Genomic DNA, 18,409 nt, shown 5'->3' with positions numbered 1-18,409 from the left:
GGGTAGACAAAGTCGATATTTTCACTGGAGGAAGTCTAACATTGGGAAGGGTGTACATACAGATGATACTGAGTAATAAATGGGGAATTATGAAGGAACTTTGAGCAGAATATACTTAGAGTGTGAAAATCTCTACCGTGTGGAGTAATTGACGTGAATAACCTTTAAGGGGAACCTAGATAACACAGGAGATTGGAGTTGAAGGATATGCTGATAGAGTGAGATTAAGTAGGCATTGTAGGAGGCACAGAGTCGGCTGGCCGAATAGCCCATTCCTATGCAGCCTCATTGCTTCTCACATGCAGAAGGCATGAGCATCTGTTGACCAGCCCCTCTCAGCCTCAGAAATCAACAACTCCTCAGCATTCTTAGGTGTTTGGGGAGAAAAGAAAACATGATGGGGGCAAGGTAAAAGCCAAAAGCTGCACTACTTCACATTTTTATCAGTTCGTTAACCATTCAAGCTCAGCAAACAGAAACAGTCACTTCCAAAGTAGCCACCACTTGCTGAGATGAAGGAGACTTTACTACAAAAGAATGTGACTGCAATAGATTTCCATACATATATGCACACTCAAAATCTAGGTTGACATGGTTACCAAAACACCCCTTCCTTCAGATTAACTAAAAAGACAAATCATTAAACAGTCAACTTTAAAGGTAGTTTTTTTTTAATTGTGAGACAAATGCATTTCAACCATCTAAAAAAGATATCCACAGGAAAAAAAAATAAATTAAGAATTTACAACAAAACAAATCACAGATTTTTTCGGTCTAACATTCTGTTTGATACAAATTACTCAGTAACTCAAGGAACACATGTGAAAAGCATGTAATCCACAGCAGATAAGCAATAAGGTCACAGACTGCTCTAACCCTAAGTTTCAGCTCTTGAAACTGGCTACAAACTAGTCTGGTTCTTTCAGATTGTGCAGAACGTGGGGAAATATTGGTGAAATTGGCATCATATTCTGTCCCTCTAGGCCACTTCCATGACCACAAGTGTTCTCCATCTTTTCATTTGACAGCATGTCTTTCAGTTTGAAGGTAGACATTGAACATCAAAAGTCTAGAGTCAAATCTGATCTTATCATATTATCGAACAAGGGTTGCTGTAGGGGTGGGAAAGTCAATAGTCCATGAAAGCGAGTGGAAACTTTGCGAGTTTCTTGCCTTTCCAAACCTTGTAAACCTCAACCACTGTCCCAAGCTCTGGTCAGCTAGCTCAGGAACAAAAGAACAACCTCCAAGTGTGTTCATTTGTGGATGGAGGATTAAGGGCTGATTGAGTGGAGATATTTAGCAGACAATTTGGAGGAGTGGACAGGTAGGAATCAGGGAAACGATTTCCACTGATGGGAATATCCAGAACAGTGGGGCATAACTCCAGAATTTGAGCTCAGCGTTTCTGATGGGATGATGTTAGGGGGCACTGTTTCCCAAATTTTGGATAGCTGGAATAGTCTCTCCAACAAAAAAAAATTGGGATGGGAGATAATTGAAAATTTCAGAAGAGGTTGATAGATGTAGGTTTGCTTCAGAAGGAGTATCAAGGATATGGAATCAAGACAGGTAATGGTTAAATGGAATTAAAATATGGATCAGCCTTAACTGAACTGAATGAGGGCCAATTTGTTTTCCTACATTCCAAATAACAGCTCAGGTTGATATCATTTCAATTTGTTTCACTCTTCAATCTTCAGTCTATACTCTTCTATCCAACTCTACTTAGGCTGTATCTTCCACTCAATTCCCATCAAGCAGAAAATCCATTTATTGGGGTTCAATACAATTCCATCCTGGCCACTTCTCTGGTAACTAAACATGTTAGATAACATTATACCCACTGTATACAAATGCAAGCAGCAAATTAAATCTGAAACCAATATTTCCCCACTACACAAACCTTCAAAAAAAAAAACAATTCTTGACAGATTTCAACATTCCCTTTCTACAGTCATGTGCTGGTCAACGCTGATTAAAGCCCACATGGTAAAAAAAAAATCCAATTGTTCCCACTTATTAATGGGCACATTTTCAAACGCCTGCCTGTTTCTCCTGTAAAAACCCACCACCTCGCAAATATTTACAGGACAGACCATTTCATAGCCTTCACGGGACATGAAGGATTTTAACTAATTACACTGAGTCTGGGGCACTCCCAAATAGGATTCAAGTACTCATTCAGCAAAATAAGTTGTCACCACTCATAAATACATACATTCATTCATTCATTCATTCATACAGAAAGACATGCAACACCATCAGGAATTAGTACATAAAAAATATACCTTGCTTAAAGAATGATATGGAGATGATGCAGTATTTGCAACAATCAACCTTAGAATGATATATTTAGGTAGTGAAGAAATGAACTTTCAGTTTCTGATTGTAATCTCAAAGCACTTAGACAGCAAATGATGTGTATAATGGCATCAGCTCTTCCACAGTGTAACACACATTATTCTCTTCCTCTAATCAACTTGGTTCCATTGCAAATTAAAGAGTGTACTCAGAATTATGGTCATAATCATTATTAATTGAGCAGTAGAAAAAATTCTATTATAATATTAAACTTCTTCTGCATTCACTTATTTACATATAACCAAAAAGTCTGAGGCAGAGGGGCAAAATAAATTAACAGGCAATATATATATATTATATATATATATATGTTTGTCCCATAAATAGTAAACTCAGTTCTGTCTGGTGCAACTGCCCAATTTTCGGATGCACTGCTCCTTTTTGACAGAGGCTGTGTTACATTAGGGCACAATGTACTCATTATTTGACCAATGATGCAGGCAACGGTTGAACAGTCTGGAGCACCATGGAATGGACTTGCTGGCGATTCATTAGCCAATGTTGGCATGGTCAATCTGAATGGCGGATTCTTGTTAAATCGAAAGTTATAGAGGTTCTCCAGTCTCTGCCTCCCCCTATTCATCAGTACATTTTCATTTTCTCAGAGTAGGGAGGGAGGCAGAGGGGTTAAAAGGATCTCTCATCTTTTCCTTATTCACATACCACTATTTCCTACCTTTATCCCTTATTTTACACATCAATCGGCTTCACACTATCACTATTTTCTTTATCTCAGTGTTCATAGTGCAGGTCTGTCACCCATTAGAGTTTTTTCATTCAGGATCTCGCTCGATATTACACAACGTCCTTGTATTCTTGAAGATGAAACATTAGATTAATGAAGTAACAAGTGACTCCTTGCACTGTGTCTTGGCTCCATTCTACATTCTGCAACCTTTTCTCACATTCTGTACCCTCAAAATTTGTCCTACATTCTCTGCTTCTTCCTCTTTCTCGAAGAGGCATTCTGGAATCTTGATTTGTCTGTCCTGTTCATCTTCCGTCTCTCAGCACTTGGTTTTGACATCAACCATTTATAATGAACCATCATTAAGGCACAGATTTAACAGAGCCACTCAGACAAGTTTATTGCAAATCGCCACAGCCTTTTTGTAGACCTCAGTCACATGATCAAGGTCCATGAGAGAGAAGTTGCTGTCACCCAACTCTGTGAAGCACTTCATCTTGCGAAGGCGCGGCCTGCAGTCTGACTCCGATCCATCCAGGTGGAGCAGGTCGTCGGCGGAGACGCAGCTCCGCATCTGGCTGCGCTCCTGCCGGCCCTCAGGGAGGTCCAGGCGGTCGAAAGATTCCGAGGAGAGGATGCTGTCTTCGCTCACCGCGCTGGATGGGTAGCTCCAATTCGACGAAAGCCTGATGTCAGAAAAGGCCAACTCATTGAAGGATCCCAAGCTCTTCAGGGTGGGACTTCCCATTGTAGAGTCTGTGCTGCTGGAGGAGAACTTACCATTGCGTTTGAGGATGCCTTTGCGCCGGCTGGTTGTGTCTTTGGAGCGATCACCAATGGAATGACCGGCGTCAAAGCTCCCCACCTCAAAGACTGGGGAGTTTTCAAAGTCTAGCAGGTCTGCTGACTCACTTGGCTCTGGTGATGAATAATAACCAGATTCTCTTTTTGCAGGCTTCTTCAGTATTCCTTTCTTTGGTGCAGGGGCCACAGCACTGGGCTGTTGGCTGTTGACTTCCACTGCTGACATGCTGGAGTCTTTCGGAATGAAGGCAGTCTCCTCCAAAGATACAGGGTGATTGACATTGCCTGCGCTGTGTGACCGATGTTCGTAATTGTTCCTTTTCTTCAAGATTCCTTTCGGCCTCTTCAGCAGTGACTTGCTCTGGCTTTCAGGAGCTCCCCCCTCCTGCAGCGACTGCGAGATGTCATTCTCTTTCTTTGATTTCTTGAGGGACCTCTGCCGCTCCAGTGGCGAGCTGTGCTGCTTAAAGAAGCAACGGACCTTCGAGCCACTTTCAAAGACAATGCGAGATGACCGCTGCAGCCAGTCGGAAGTGATGGTCACTGGCATTTCATAGTCTTTCACTGACTCCATCTCGCAGACCGGGGTCTTGTAGCCCCAGTTCACCCACCAGTGATTAGCAACATCTTCAATGGTAGCTCGGCGGTCTGGGTTCACCATCAGTAGCCAACGGATCAGCCCACAGGCATCTGAGACAGAGTCAAAAAAAACATGAACCACCATTTCCAATTAATTAGATTAGATTAGATTAGATTAGATTCCCTAGAGTATGGAAATAGGCCCTTCAGCCCAACAAGTCCACACCGACTCTCTAAAGAGTAACCCACCCAGACCCATTCCCCACACTTACCCATGACTAACACTATGGGCAATTTAGTACAGCCAATTCACCTAACCTGCACATCTTTGAATTGTGGGACGAAGCCAGAGCACCCAAAGGGAAACCCACACAGACAATCATCAGAGACCGGAATTGAAACCAGGTCCTTGGCGCTGTGAGGCAGCAGAGCTAACCACTGAGCCACCGCGCCTTGCAGCAGCAACACCACACATGCTCATTTATATTGCACCTTTAATATGACAGTATTTTCAAGGTGCTTTGCAGGAAGTAAATCAATATATCTCACTAGTTTTACAAAGGAAGCATTCAGACAAAAACTTGGTCAAAGAGGAAGGTTTTAAGAAGGACCTTAAAATGAGGAATGCCAAAACCTTTCCTTGATAAAGGCTATGGTTTCAGCTTCAATGATGGAATGTTTCATTTTCATTCATTCATTCATGGGATGTGGGAGTTGCTGGTTGGGCCAGCATTTACTGCCATCCCTAGTTGCCCTTTGAGAAGGTGGGGGTGAGCTGCCTTCTTGAACCGCTGCAGTCCATGTGATGTACGTTGAGGGATTTTCAGGATTTTGTCCCAGCAACACTGAAGGAATGGTGATATATTTTCAAGTAGAGATGGTGAGTATCTCGGAGGAGAACTTAAAGGTGGTTGCATTCCCACCTATCTGCTGTCCTTGCCCTTCTAGATGAAAGTGGCTGTGGGTTTGGAAGGTGCTGTCTAAAGGAGCCTTGATAAATGTCTGCAGTGCATACTACACATTAACTTTAGCTGCCAGAGGAAGTGGTGGAGGCTGGTACAATTGCAACATTTAAGAGGCATTTGGATGGGTATATGAATTGGAAGGGTTTGGAGGGATATGGGCCAGGTGTTGGCAGGTGGGACTAGATTAGGTTGGGATATCGGTCAGCATGGACGGGTTGGACCGAAGGGTCTGTTTCCGTGCTGTACATCTCTATGACTCTATGTACAAGTGTCAGAATTGAAGCAGGATAGAAATCTGAGTTTATGGGCTGAAGGTGGTTACAAAGATACAGGGGGCTGATGTCATGGGGATATGGAGTGAGATTTGATACAGAGATCAAAATGTTTACATTCAAAGGCACTGGTGGACCACAAGCCAATGTAGGTCAAGGAGCAAAGGGATGATGGATGAACAAGAGTTAGTTTGAACAAAGACAACATCTCCTGTCGTTGCCAGTGAGTCATTGTAAAACTGCATGTTTATCATGTATGTTGTTAATGGCTCCATGGGAAAGTGCATGTGATGTTTGGGTCGCAATTTTGATGATCTGTCCTCGGCACAGCCAATGGTCTCAACTGGGCAGTAAATATGCCTGATTTCCCACTATCGCATTTCCTCATGAATTAAAGGAATACAGTCAGGTTCCAATGATGTGAAACAAAACGTACTGGAGAAACTTAGCAGGTCTGGCAGCGTTGTGGAGAGAGAAATAGAGAGTTAACATTTCAAGGCCAGTATGACTTTTCTTCGGTTCCAAAGTGGTGCTATGTTGGATTTGAAGCGATCACTATTTTTCTCTCTTTGCAGGACCTGCTGAGTTTCTCCAGTATTTCAATTTTTTAATTTCAGATTTCCGGCATCTGCAGTATTTTGCTTTAATCTGTAATGATGTACCTGCCCTTCCCATTGGTCGACAGTATGTTTCCATCTAACAATTATGAACAATCCTTAAGACCACCTCATTGGTTGCATAGCACTTTTGGATGACTTAAGATTGTGCAAGGTGCTACGTGAGCGCAGGTTTCATTTTTACCTGAAGGTTTGGTAGGCTCTCGATAATCTCCGTTGGTGATTTGTTTAACAAGGTTTCTGTAATCGTGCCCATCAAAAGGCATCGTGCCATGAACCAAGGTGTAGAGTAGTACACCCAAAGACCAACTGTCAACCTACCGAAAGGAAAATAATTCATGTTACCTTGGAAATCAACTTAAGGATACTGGAAGGCAGAAATAGTGGCAAATATGGGATAACCTTTTATTCAGCATTCTACCAATAAATTGACTCTATTACTTAGACTGTATTGTTCAGTTCTACAGTACAAGCTCAAAGTTTCTCTAAACACCTTGTGTCAACTTGGTGTGTAATCAATACACTGTGGTTATCTTTAGCATAGATCTTATAGAGACGCCCTGACTCGCGTGAGTTGGGGCACATCAATCTTACTTCAATTCCATGTTCTGAAGACCATCACTTCTGTCCAAGTGGGATTAAGAGAATTATTACCACATTTGCTTAAAGCTAACAAAAATGCACCTTTCAACTTTCGTCTTATTAAGCAAGGACTCTTGGTTTATTTGCTAACATTTCATGATCAGCTAACATATACTGATGGTTACCCAGCTATATTTGCCTTTTATACATAGAGACCTACAGCATTCCAAACCCAGCCAAAGGCAAGACTGCACAATCACATTAAAGTTGCAGCAGAGAAATATATGACCCATTGCCGGCATTTAAGCAAAGGAGCCTCTTCACACCTTTGTTCACCTCACACTATCTTCATATCCCTTCAATCCTTTCTCCCTTGGCTACTCATCTACTTTCAGTTGTACAGTTCACCTCAAATGCTCCTTGTGGTAAGAGTTCCACGTTCTAACAATGCCACAGATAAAGAAGCTTTGTCTGAATTCTCGAGTGAATTTGAGAGACCATCATAAACTTCTGGCTGCTAGCCTGGGACCTCACTTGCCACTGCCATCAAGCTCAGGCCTCCTCCAGTTTCACAACTCAAAGAGAAATCCTTAACGGGAACACAGAAATGACAAGGGGAGGATGATGGACATGACGTATCAGAGCTCTGAGTAGCACGTAATTTTTGGACCAAATGCAAACACCATTGAAAAAAAAAATGTTCAGAGAGCAGGTCTCCGCCACTCAGAGGGAGCAATTGAGAAACTGTGCACTCACCTCGGGGCCCCTGTATGGACGGCCATTGACAATCTCTGGTGATGCATACAAGGGGCTGCCACAAAAGGTCTGCAAAAATCGGTCTTGGTGGTACAAGTTGGAGAGACCGAAATCAGCAATCTGGGAATGAAAGATTAAAAGACAACTTTAGGGGAAAGAAAGTCCATTACTACTGTTTGAACTTTGCCTGCTGCAAATCAAAAACACAAATGACAACTCATTGTGAGTGGTAAGTGACACGTAGCATGTACACAGGGTTGCTAAAAGACTCGAAACAAGCAAACAGTGCAATTTGTGGTGTATTTACTTAAGAGAATTATACATGCTTGGATCAGATTGAGCAGAGGAGAACTGACAGATGGTATGCATGTAATTACTTTTTTTATACATCAGGGTTAGTGTAAGGAGGAGGAGCTATATCTGGGTCTGGACTGAACAGTTTCCCAAAGGGTCTCTCTGGCCTAGTTTCTAATACAAGACTCAGGCACCAAGCCAAAAATACTACTTCCCTTCATATTTTTCCAAAATAAAACAGCTGCAAATGGTTTAAAATCAGACCTCAAGATGGGAGGCAGCAACTAGGGGTCTGAGGGGAGTGCTGGTCATTTTCTTCCTCTTCCACTCCATTCACTTGCTACAGTTAGGGCACCAAGTAACTGTAGCCAAGTTACACTCTCAAACATTTTCAAGTAATGGATGGTAGTAGAGGGAGAGAATTTCAATTTGAAAAGGCTAAAGGAATACGGAGGACAAAGCAAATATAGGCCGGCACTCGAGTGTCAAAACCGAGAGCTGGTGTGGCTGTCTTTCAGTTGGGATGTATGCCAACCTGCAGAGACTTGCACAATCCACATGGTCACCATAGGTAGACAGGACACGTGGTGTCCTGTGCCAATATTTATGTTTTTTCTACCCAGAAGTGTGCCTGTGTTTATCCGTCAATCAAGACCATTAAAAAACAGATTACATAGCTCTCACCACACTGTAGAAGCTTGCTCTGCCAAACATTGGCTGCCATTTCCTACATTATAATAACTACAGGTGGCAAAACACTTTGGTACGTCCAGACACACTCTCTTTTGGCTGCCTTTCTCTCTCACCTATCTTGGCAATGGCGAGGCCAGTTCTCATGGCTCAGTTGAGATGAGTTAGGCAGCACAGACTGGGAATCTCTGATGTTATGCAACTCAGTAACACACCCGATCCCCGTATTATCCAGTAAGCCCTTGGGCTGGCCGAAACCCCAAAAGACTAATATTTAGGTGTCAGCTGAATTGTTCATCTCCATCTAAACACACACTGCACTGTGAATATACCCCGCAATGAAATCCTTCCTGATGCCTATTTAAACAGACAGAAAAGCCATAGAAACAGCCATACAGCCCCTTGAACCTGTTCCATCATTCAATGAGATCAAAGCTCGTCTGCATTTTGAAGCCATCGTTTTTGCCTCCCTCAATGCTTTCAATTTCATATATTTCAAAAGATCATGTCAAATATTAACTAGCAATTTGACTGTCAGGGTCAGTATTGAGCAAAAGGTCACTGGTCTCCAGATGAGGACAAAAGGCAAACAGACTTGTAGCAAAAATAGGCCAGAGAGATACTGCAGAATGGAGAGAGTCTAATGCAAACAACACACCCCAATTAAAGGAAAATGCATGTTTGTTCGGTTCTAGTCAGTTGCTGGTTGGGTCTTTTGAGCGAAGTCTATTTGCTGCAGGGGAGGGAATTCAGATTTTGCAATTTGCTGCAGTGCCTGTAGGGGGAAGAGGAGGATATCAGATGGGGTCCCCTGCTCCCATTGACCATATAATGCTTCCTGCCTTTAGGTACATGGGGGGTTACAGCATTGCCAGAGTCAGGCTGTCCTCTGCGGTTTTCTACAATCAAGTATTTCCATGGTACTACAAAACAGAGAGGCTTGACAAAGAGATGCAAGTACTTGTGAAACTGCACTCAACACCTTCAGAAGAGGGGGGGGGGGGGGGGGGGGGGGAATCTGAAACAACTGCCTGGTGTGTTGTCAGATTAAATAACAAATTCCAAAATTAAGAAATAAGGGGTAGGGCTGAAGCCGATCATTTGGCCCATTAAAACTGCTCTATTATTCAATGAGTTCTTGGCTGATCTTCTACCTCAACACTCACATTTTTCCCATGAGCCCCAATTACTTAAGACCACAACAATTGGTCCTCCTCTGCTTTGAGTATACTCAGTAACTAAGTATTCAGTGCTCTGAAGAAGAGAAGTAGAAAGATTCACAACTAAAATTAGACCAAACTGTTGCAATCTGGTTAAATGATTGATGACAGAACTTACAGATTTTCAACTAGATTTAATTGTTATGGAAATCCACTGAAAAGACATCTGTGGATTGGAATTTTGTGAATTTGAACTGGTTAATGCTCTTTAACATTCCTTTGTTATTCTCCGATTGGTTTCATTTTGTCCTTAAAATGTCCATTAATGGTCACAGAGCTCTTTCTCTGAGAATTATACATTGGCACAATTCAGAAGAAACCAGTTTGTCCATCCAAGTTCACAACATCTCAATGATCCAGTTCACCCCAATTACTTGATCTTTCCCCCAGATTTTCCTTCCAATGATTTATCACAAGTCCAAAAAAAAAAATCAAAGCACTGCAGGTTATGGAGATCAGAAACAAAATCTGAAATTGCTGGAAAAACTCAGCAAGTCTGCCAGCAACTGTGGAGAGAAATCAGAGTTAACATTTCGGGTCCAGTGACCTTTCTTCATAACAGAAAAAGAATCTTTCCTTTTCTTGCTCTCAAGAAGGGTCCCTGCACCTGAAACACTCTTTACGGAGAAGTGTTTGCAAAAAAATACAATTCATTCAGGGAATGAATGCTGGCTAGGACAACATTCTTAATTGTCCTTGTAGTGATGGCGGCGGTGGTGGTGCTGGTAAGTTGCCTTTTGGAACTAACGAAGTCTATTTGCTGCAGGGGAGGGAATTCAGATTTTGACCCAGTGACAGTGAAGAAACAGCGATATATTACCAAGTTAGGATGATGGGTGGCTTGGAGGGGACCTTACAGATAATGTTCCTTGTCCTTTTAGATGGAGGTAGTTATTAGTTTGGGATGTGCTGCTTAAGGAGACCTGGTGAATTTCTGCAGTACAACAGGGGGATTGAGTTTAAGAGTCGTGAGATCGTGTTGCAGCTCTATAAAACTTTGGTTAGACCACACTTGGAATACAGTGTCCAGTTCTAGTCGCCCTATTATAGGAAAGATGTGGATGCTTTGGAAAGGGTTCACAGGTGGTTTACCAGGATGCTGGAGAAAAGGAGGAGAAGGAGAGGGGACCTAATTGAGGTATACAAGATAATGAGAGGCATAGATAGAGTCGATAGCCAGAGACTATTTCCCAGGGCAGAAATGACTAACACGAGGGGTCATAGTTTTAAGCTGGTTGGAGGAAAATATAGAGAGGATGTCAGAGGCGGGTTCTTTACACAGAGTTGAGAGAGCATGGAATGCGTTGCCAGCAGCAGTTGTGGAAGCAAGGTCCCTGGGGACATTTAAGAGACTACTGGAAATGCATATGGTCACAGAAATTTGAGGGTGCATACATGAGGATCAGTGGTCGGCACAATATCATGGGCTGAAGGGCCATGTTCTGTGCTGTACTTTCTATGTTCTATCTTGTCGACGGTACACACTTCTGCACAGATAGTGAAGGGAGTGAATGTTTGTGGTGGCAATCAAGTTAGCTGTTTTGTTCTGGATTATGTCAAACAGGTTGAACCTCTGCTTATTCAGGCCAGTGGGGAATATTCCACCACTCTCCACCTGTACCTTGGGGATGATTGATAAGCTTTGGGAATTCAAGAGACGGATTTCTCAATGTAGGATTGTAATCCTCTGATCTGCTCTTGTCGCCAAAGTATTGACATGCCTGGTCCAGTTCAGTTTCTGGCAATCATTGATTTTGGAGGATTCAGTGATGGTAATGTTATTGAATATCAACAGTGATGGTTAAATCCAGTTCAGGAAGAAAGGAAGATAAATACATGCAGAAAGGGTTATATGTAGTAGAATTGCTCAGCATGGACCAAATAGCTAGATTCTATGCTGCAAAATCTATGTAAAAGGAGAAAGGGAGGGAAATACCAAGTTCAAATGAATGATTGCGATGTGAACTGAAACATTAGAACAACAGAGCAGATTTCCGATTGTCCAAAACAACAGGTAGCTCTTGACACAGACAGCTATGACTTTGGTTTAAATACACCCTGGGCACAGATCATGGGTAGGTACTCCATAGTGGGTGATTTCCATTTGGGGTGATTTAGTGGTTTTGGAGGCTGGGGAAAGAGAGAAGTGAGACTCTCATTGGAACTGCAGAAAAAGCAATAAAAATGGACTGGGACTGAATGGCTCTCATTGAGATAGTTAGGGTTGGGAGTGTTTGTAATAGTTGCTAGGTGACAATGTGCGTTTGTTACAATGACCTTTTATAGAACCCATCGCAAAACAAGCCCATTTATTAGTTTGCAAGTGAACAGAGAGGCTGCACTTACTATTTTAATCAATTTAGTCTGTGGCAGTCAAGAAGGTAGGAATTATTGAACTGCAGAGCACAGTACGAATGTAGAGGCAGAACCAAAATGTGAACAATTTTCTAGACAAGGGCACTTTGTTTCAGAGTCTCCCTGAGTAATCTCAGAATCAGGGAGATAATACCCTCTATAATTCAGAGGCTGGTTCTCCTATGTACACAGTCACCATTTTATATTTATATAAGACTTTTAATATAGTAAAACTTCCCAAGTTGTATCATTGAAATGTTATCCAACAAATCTTCACACACAGCCATATGAGGAGACGTTATAGCTGATGGCCAATGGCTTCCTTGGCAAAGCAAAAACAGCTTAAAAATGGGAGAACACGGTGGAGAGGTTTAGTGAAGAATTTTGCAGTTTAAGGCTCTCAGCAGCTGAAGCCATGACTGAAAATCACGAGCATCCAGACTTTTGATCATTTAGAGGAGGCTAAATCTGGAGTAGCACAGGGATCTCAGAGGGCTGTGGGAGTGATGGGAGATAGTGAGGAGGGACAAATACAGAGGGATCTGCAAAAAGAAAAAAGTCAATCCAGTAAATCAAGGGTCACTTCAACCCTTTAACTGAGAAACTGTTCTCGCAACAAAACTTTGGCAATCTGGCAAAGTGTCACTCCTTACCTTGACATTCCTGGCGGCATCCAGCAGGATGTTCTCCAGTTTCAGGTCCCGGTGCACAATCCCATTCTGGAAAAGAAGAAACCAAACCAAGACCATAAATTCTTAGCTTAGCTCCAGATGGCGTGAAGAGACAGTCATACACATTTCTCAATCCATCTTGGTTTTACTGCATACCTGAAAGAGATTTAGCCAGCAGAAGCACAGGAATTTGGAGTTTCGTTGTCCCTCCCTCTGTGCAGAGAGTGGTGCTGGGCCCAAGCTCCCACAGAGACAAAAATTACTTTGTTATCCAGTTGTTTGCATTTCTTGATTGGATAATGCATCTCTGGAGGGCTCAGTGTATCTTTGTCTGGCAGGTGGTTTAACCAGAACAGGGAAGCATGAAACTCCAACAGTTCAGGATGTGAACTAGCAGATATGTAGAGAAGGCAGCCCCCATATGCCTGTCAGAGGAAGTTAGACTATTGGTCCGGTGTAACCTGAACAGTTGTTTCAGCGTTCTATAGTCAATGCATCCAGTTCGTTTTCAAACCTCTAGTTTTTATTCCCACTTCTCCTGAAGGGGTTTGCTACCTCATGCTGGCCTACAGTTCTGAACAGCACTGTCCCAACCCAATCATGTCCAAATAATTCCAGATACCACGTTACCAGTGTCAGAAGGCTATATGAAAATTCAAACAACGCAACACACAAATCCACCCACCCTAGACTTGCCCAATCTTACAGAAGCGGATTTGAAGTCTCAAGAAATTAATCTCTCAGACGAAGGAAGAAAAATCACAGGGGGACTTTGTTTCCACTTTTTTGAAATATATTTTGCTTATTAACAACCATCATTGGAAATTTTCTTTTGTCATTTATACCAGAAACTATGCCGGGTGTTCTGGATCCCCTACACAGGGGCTAACAATCTGTCTCGCCTGGTGTCAAGACCCTTCAGAATCAATGTGATCATCCTCATTCTTACAAATTCCACAGATTACAAACCCCAGTTTGTTAAGCTTCTCATCAATGGACAACTCCCCCATTCCAGGGGCCTTATTAACATTAACTATTCCACCTCCAACACAATTATATCTATCCTTCTGATGAAATAACTGTCAAAGATAAAAGGATATTTCATGGGCAATCACATATTGAATCCTCCAGGAAGCAAATCTGACCAAGGACAGCTAACAGAAATCCGCTTATAAAATTGATCTGCACATGTAGGTCCAATGTGTCAGGGAGTTTTCACTGGGTTAGGAAAAGAGTCTTATTTTCCTTTCTTAACCCCAGGGCTGTGAAGATAACTGCAGAACCCACCTTACCCTCCACCAACTGAGATAGCAATGACTGGGGAATGATATTCAGGACTCCATGTCCCCTGCAATGCCAAGTGATGCTATCACACGCTGGACTATTGAGTCCTCCTGCCCAACAGACAGAAAATAAGACAGGATGTTGTTTTTAGCTAAATTGGTGGCTTTTTTTTTTTCTTTTGAGGCTGAGTGTTCATTGTGGGTTTTGAATCCAGGCCCCACATTCCAAATAATTGTCCATTAAGTTTCTTCGTTCCCCTCGAATGAAAGAGTGTTTGAAGAAAAGCTTTGAAAGGTTTCGTTCCTCTTGAGTCTTGTCTGAAGAGAACTGGAAAACGAGTCAAGTCTTTTATGTGGAGGTGGTGTGGGAGGCAAAGCAGAATGACCTTTCACCTCTGGCATGCCTTTCCCCTATCTTCCCACCACCCCCACTGTCTTTCTCCACCTGCAGTGAACACAGGGCTTGTAAATTAGGCTCAATTGGAAACAGGCTTCGTCTGATCCCTGTACATGACTTGTATTGCCCTAACGCAAAGTGGCACAATGCCAAGACACACAGCACGCAGACTAACTCTCTCTTGCTTGCTCTGCACCAGCAGGTTGCTTCAGAAGTATCTGGGGACCAATCAACCACCATCCAAAGAGTAAGAAAAGCCACCCCTCCCCCCCCACCCCCCAAACTCACCCCATCCCACCCCAACAACCCTGAGCGCTTCTAAAAATGAAGCTGTGCAACATTATGAGAAAGGGGGCCGGAATAACAGAATTATTACTAATAGGGAACAACATCTATTTTGAGCTGGTCACGTTGGGTTGCCGACATCTGTTTTAACTTTTTTTGTTTTAAAAAGACCCAGGTGGTTGGAAACGATTCTTACATGTCACCAAATGTTATGAAAATACAAGAGGAACTTGTTCTAGCCCATACTGGAATATTGGGAGGGGGAAAAAGAAAATAAAAGAAACGGGAAATTCAAGTCTTGCGACCTGCTTTCCTTTCAAGAGAAACTATCACAAACACATTGTCCTAAAAACAATGTTTTCAGGTGAGGACAGAACATGCTGGGACTGGGATTAGCTAAAGGGGAGTTTGGTAGATGGTCTTTTAGCTTGTTGATGTCCAGAAGAGTGCCTGGTATTATTGGAAGAGCCCAAAAACACAGGGTACCAGTTGTTGGTGCTTACACAATTTGTGCTCTTCCAGTCTCTGTGAAGACCACAATAAAAGGAAGCAGCCATTTGGCCCCAAGTTTCTTCAGCCATGTAATTAGCGACTGCTCTGTATCACAAGTCCATTTACCCACAATCACTTCCAGACACCTCAACTCGGCAATTTCTTTCTCTTTAGATTAATTCACTGGATGAATGCAGCATTATCTCAAAGTAAGGGATTGTCCAACTAAGACAAAGATGACAATCCATTTCTTCTCTCAGAGGCTGGTGAATCTGTGGAATTCCTTACTGCAGAGGGCTGTCGAGGCTGGTTTGGTTAGGATATTTAAGGCTGAGAGAGGCAGATTTTTAAACAGTAAGGGAATCAAGGGTTAAAGAGATAAGGCAGGAAAGTGGAGTTAAGGATCAATGATATCATCGAATGGAAAAGCAGACTTGATGGGCCAAATGGCCTACTTCAGCTTACAAGTCTTTTCCTATTGAATGTTAGAATGTGTGTGGGTCTGACTGGGCCAGTATTTAGAGCCCAAACCTAACTGTCCCATAGAAGGTGGTGGTGTGTCACCCTCTTGACCTGTTGCAGTCCCTGGGACACTAGCAGCATTATTGCGAAGGGAGTTTGATCCAGTGACAGTGAATGAAGAGTGATTAGATTTCCAAGTCAAGAGAGCATGTGATGTGGAGGGGAATCTGCAGTTGGAGATGTTTGCACATACCTGCTGACCTTCTACGTCGAGGTCATGGGTTTGGAAGGTACTGTCAAAGGAATGTCACCTCGGTACGTTGTGTAGGTGTTGCATATAGCTGCCTACGTGCTGGTGGAGGGAGGTATTCAGAGTCTGGAAAACGCTAACTAAACCCAGCCTCAACAATCATTCCAGCAGAACTATGTCAAACAAGTACTTCCTGATTTTCTTCCTACACAGTTCTCCTTTTAAAATTATGCTCTTTTGTTCTTTACTCTCACAGCAGGGGAAGTACTTTCTCAGTATCAACCTCCTCTCACGCTTTTACAATTTTAAGCAACTCCATATGATTACCCCACACAATCTCCTGCAGTAATAGGGAATACGAGTCTTACTTATTCATCGGTCTAACCTGAATAAGGGGAGAGAGGGGGTGGGGTGCATGGGAGTGAAATCAGTCAAGGGATTGTGTCTCGGATCATCAGTCACATTTACAGGAAAAGACATGACTGGGTGGAGCCTCCGACATTATACTATTGAGCTGTCAGAGTTCTTGATGATATTACAGTCTGGATCACACAAAGGAAATTTGCTGGATTTGGTTTGGACCACACCCGATACAGGAGTGCGAGTGGAGAAGAGAGGAAAGAGAAACTGTAAATGTTTTTAATTGCAGTAAAAATGCTCCTTAATCTCCAATATTGCCAGCTCAGGTTTCATTAGAAGCAACACAAAAAAACTCTCCCACACATTCCTCAACTTTAGATTCAACGTGATAATGAAGTTGACTGCATTCTTGTTGGTCTAGTTATTCTCCATGAGGGTTAGATTACAAAGGATGAAAAAAAGGAAACACTAACATTGAAAAGGAAGAAAACACCTTGAGGCTTGCCCAGCTTTTTTGTTTGTTTAATTGAAAAGGACACTTTGATGACACAAGGACCTTAGCATGAAGGGGAAATCGGATTCTAGAAATGTCAAACACCCTTTCCCCATTCTCAATCCTTACATTCCCCCAAACCCACGGCAGAACACGTTATTATTACGTCATCAAAATCAGCCAGCCGTAATTGCCAGAAACAGGAAATTCATTTTGGTCCATATGTCACACTTGCCAGCACACCCAATGCACTTGCTCTATGTTAGACAAAATAGGATCATTCAAACCTGTGACTTTATATGCGAAGAATTTGGTTACACCTAAGATAATTGTTTGAAAACAAATCTGGCTCCCACCAGCCCTCATTAAAATACAATGTGTGCCACTTGGGAGGGTTTTACTTTCGGTTATTTCACTTTCTCTATTGTCTGATTGGCACTGGGGTCTGAGTAGTCACCAGGTGCTGGAGCACGTCCCTTACGGTCTCCCACCAGAGCAATTCTGAACGGAGAGTATTCACAAGCTATTGGACTTCCGGGTGCTTCATAAACACACCAAATCCTGACTCACCAGACACCAGCTTGTGCATATCCTCCAGGACGGATTTATCTACCTCCCTCACTGAAATGGTCAGAGCAAATTACTGCAGATATTGGAATCTATACTGAAAACAACAAATGCTGGTGATCACAGCGGGTCAGGCAGCATCCATAGAGAGAGAGCGAGCTAACATGGAGTCAGATGACTCTTCACTAGAACTGACATGAAGTGTGTGGGGTGGGTGGGGAAGAGTGAGAGCAAGAGTGAGAGCGACAAAAAGATTGAAAGAATGCGAGACAGACGGAGTGTCAATGTAAAAGTTGTGTTCAGCTGTGTGAGCTGCAAAGTGTTCACTAATTCCAATCGTGCAGACAATGCCCATTGAAAATCGATTTGCGTTGGAATCCCAAATGCCACCCACCAAGGAGAGACAAGCTGTTTAGCAGATGCTGTCTGAAAGCATACCTTGTGACAGTAATGTATGGCAGATACAATCTGTCTGAAGAAATGACGAGCTTCTTGTTCAGTCAGACTCTGCTTCTCATTGATGAAGTCGTATAGATCCCCTTTGCTTGCATACTCCATAATGATCACAATTTTATCCTTGTTTTCAAAAACTAAAAGAAAATTAAAGCAGAATAAAAATAACATCAGCAAACCTCATCATGGCAAATTTATGTTACTCAAGATTAGAAGATTAGATTCCCTACAGTGTGGAAACAGGCCCTTCGGCCCAACAAGTCCAAAGAGTAACCCACCCAGACCCATTCCCCTATCCTATATTTACACCTGACTAATGTACCTAACACTATGGGCAATTTCCCATGGCCAATCCACTTGACCTGCACATCTTTGTGACTGTGGGAGGAAATCGGAGCACCCGGAGGAAACCCACACAGACATGGGGAGAATGTCTGTGTGGAGTTTGCACAGTTGCCTGAGGCAGGAATTGAACCCGGTCCCTGGTGCTGAGGCGCAGCGGTGCTAACC

General features: G+C 42.7%; 1 protein-coding gene across 1 annotated transcript in view; it reads right to left on the bottom strand.

Annotated features, from left to right (window-relative positions):
• Positions 1 to 1,446: 1,446 nt before the first annotated feature.
• The window catches only part of nuak2 (NUAK family, SNF1-like kinase, 2), a 41,688-nt gene continuing 24,725 nt past the window's right edge, over positions 1,447 to 18,409 (bottom strand). Inside the window, exons 3-7 of the mRNA XM_043716378.1 lie at positions 17,885 to 18,036; positions 12,840 to 12,905; positions 7,628 to 7,747; positions 6,474 to 6,606; positions 1,447 to 4,546 (exon numbers count right to left, since the gene is read on the bottom strand). Coding sequence (XP_043572313.1) covers positions 3,441 to 4,546; positions 6,474 to 6,606; positions 7,628 to 7,747; positions 12,840 to 12,905; positions 17,885 to 18,036 — 1,577 coding nt within the window. The 3' untranslated portion in view covers positions 1,447 to 3,440. The remainder of the gene's footprint in view (positions 4,547 to 6,473; positions 6,607 to 7,627; positions 7,748 to 12,839; positions 12,906 to 17,884; positions 18,037 to 18,409) is intronic.

Source organism: Chiloscyllium plagiosum, chromosome 26 (assembly GCF_004010195.1).
Source record: "Chiloscyllium plagiosum isolate BGI_BamShark_2017 chromosome 26, ASM401019v2, whole genome shotgun sequence".
NCBI lineage: Eukaryota > Metazoa > Chordata > Chondrichthyes > Orectolobiformes > Hemiscylliidae > Chiloscyllium > Chiloscyllium plagiosum.
The sequence above is the reverse complement of the archived record's forward strand: the minus strand, read 5'-3'. Positions and strand labels throughout refer to the sequence as shown.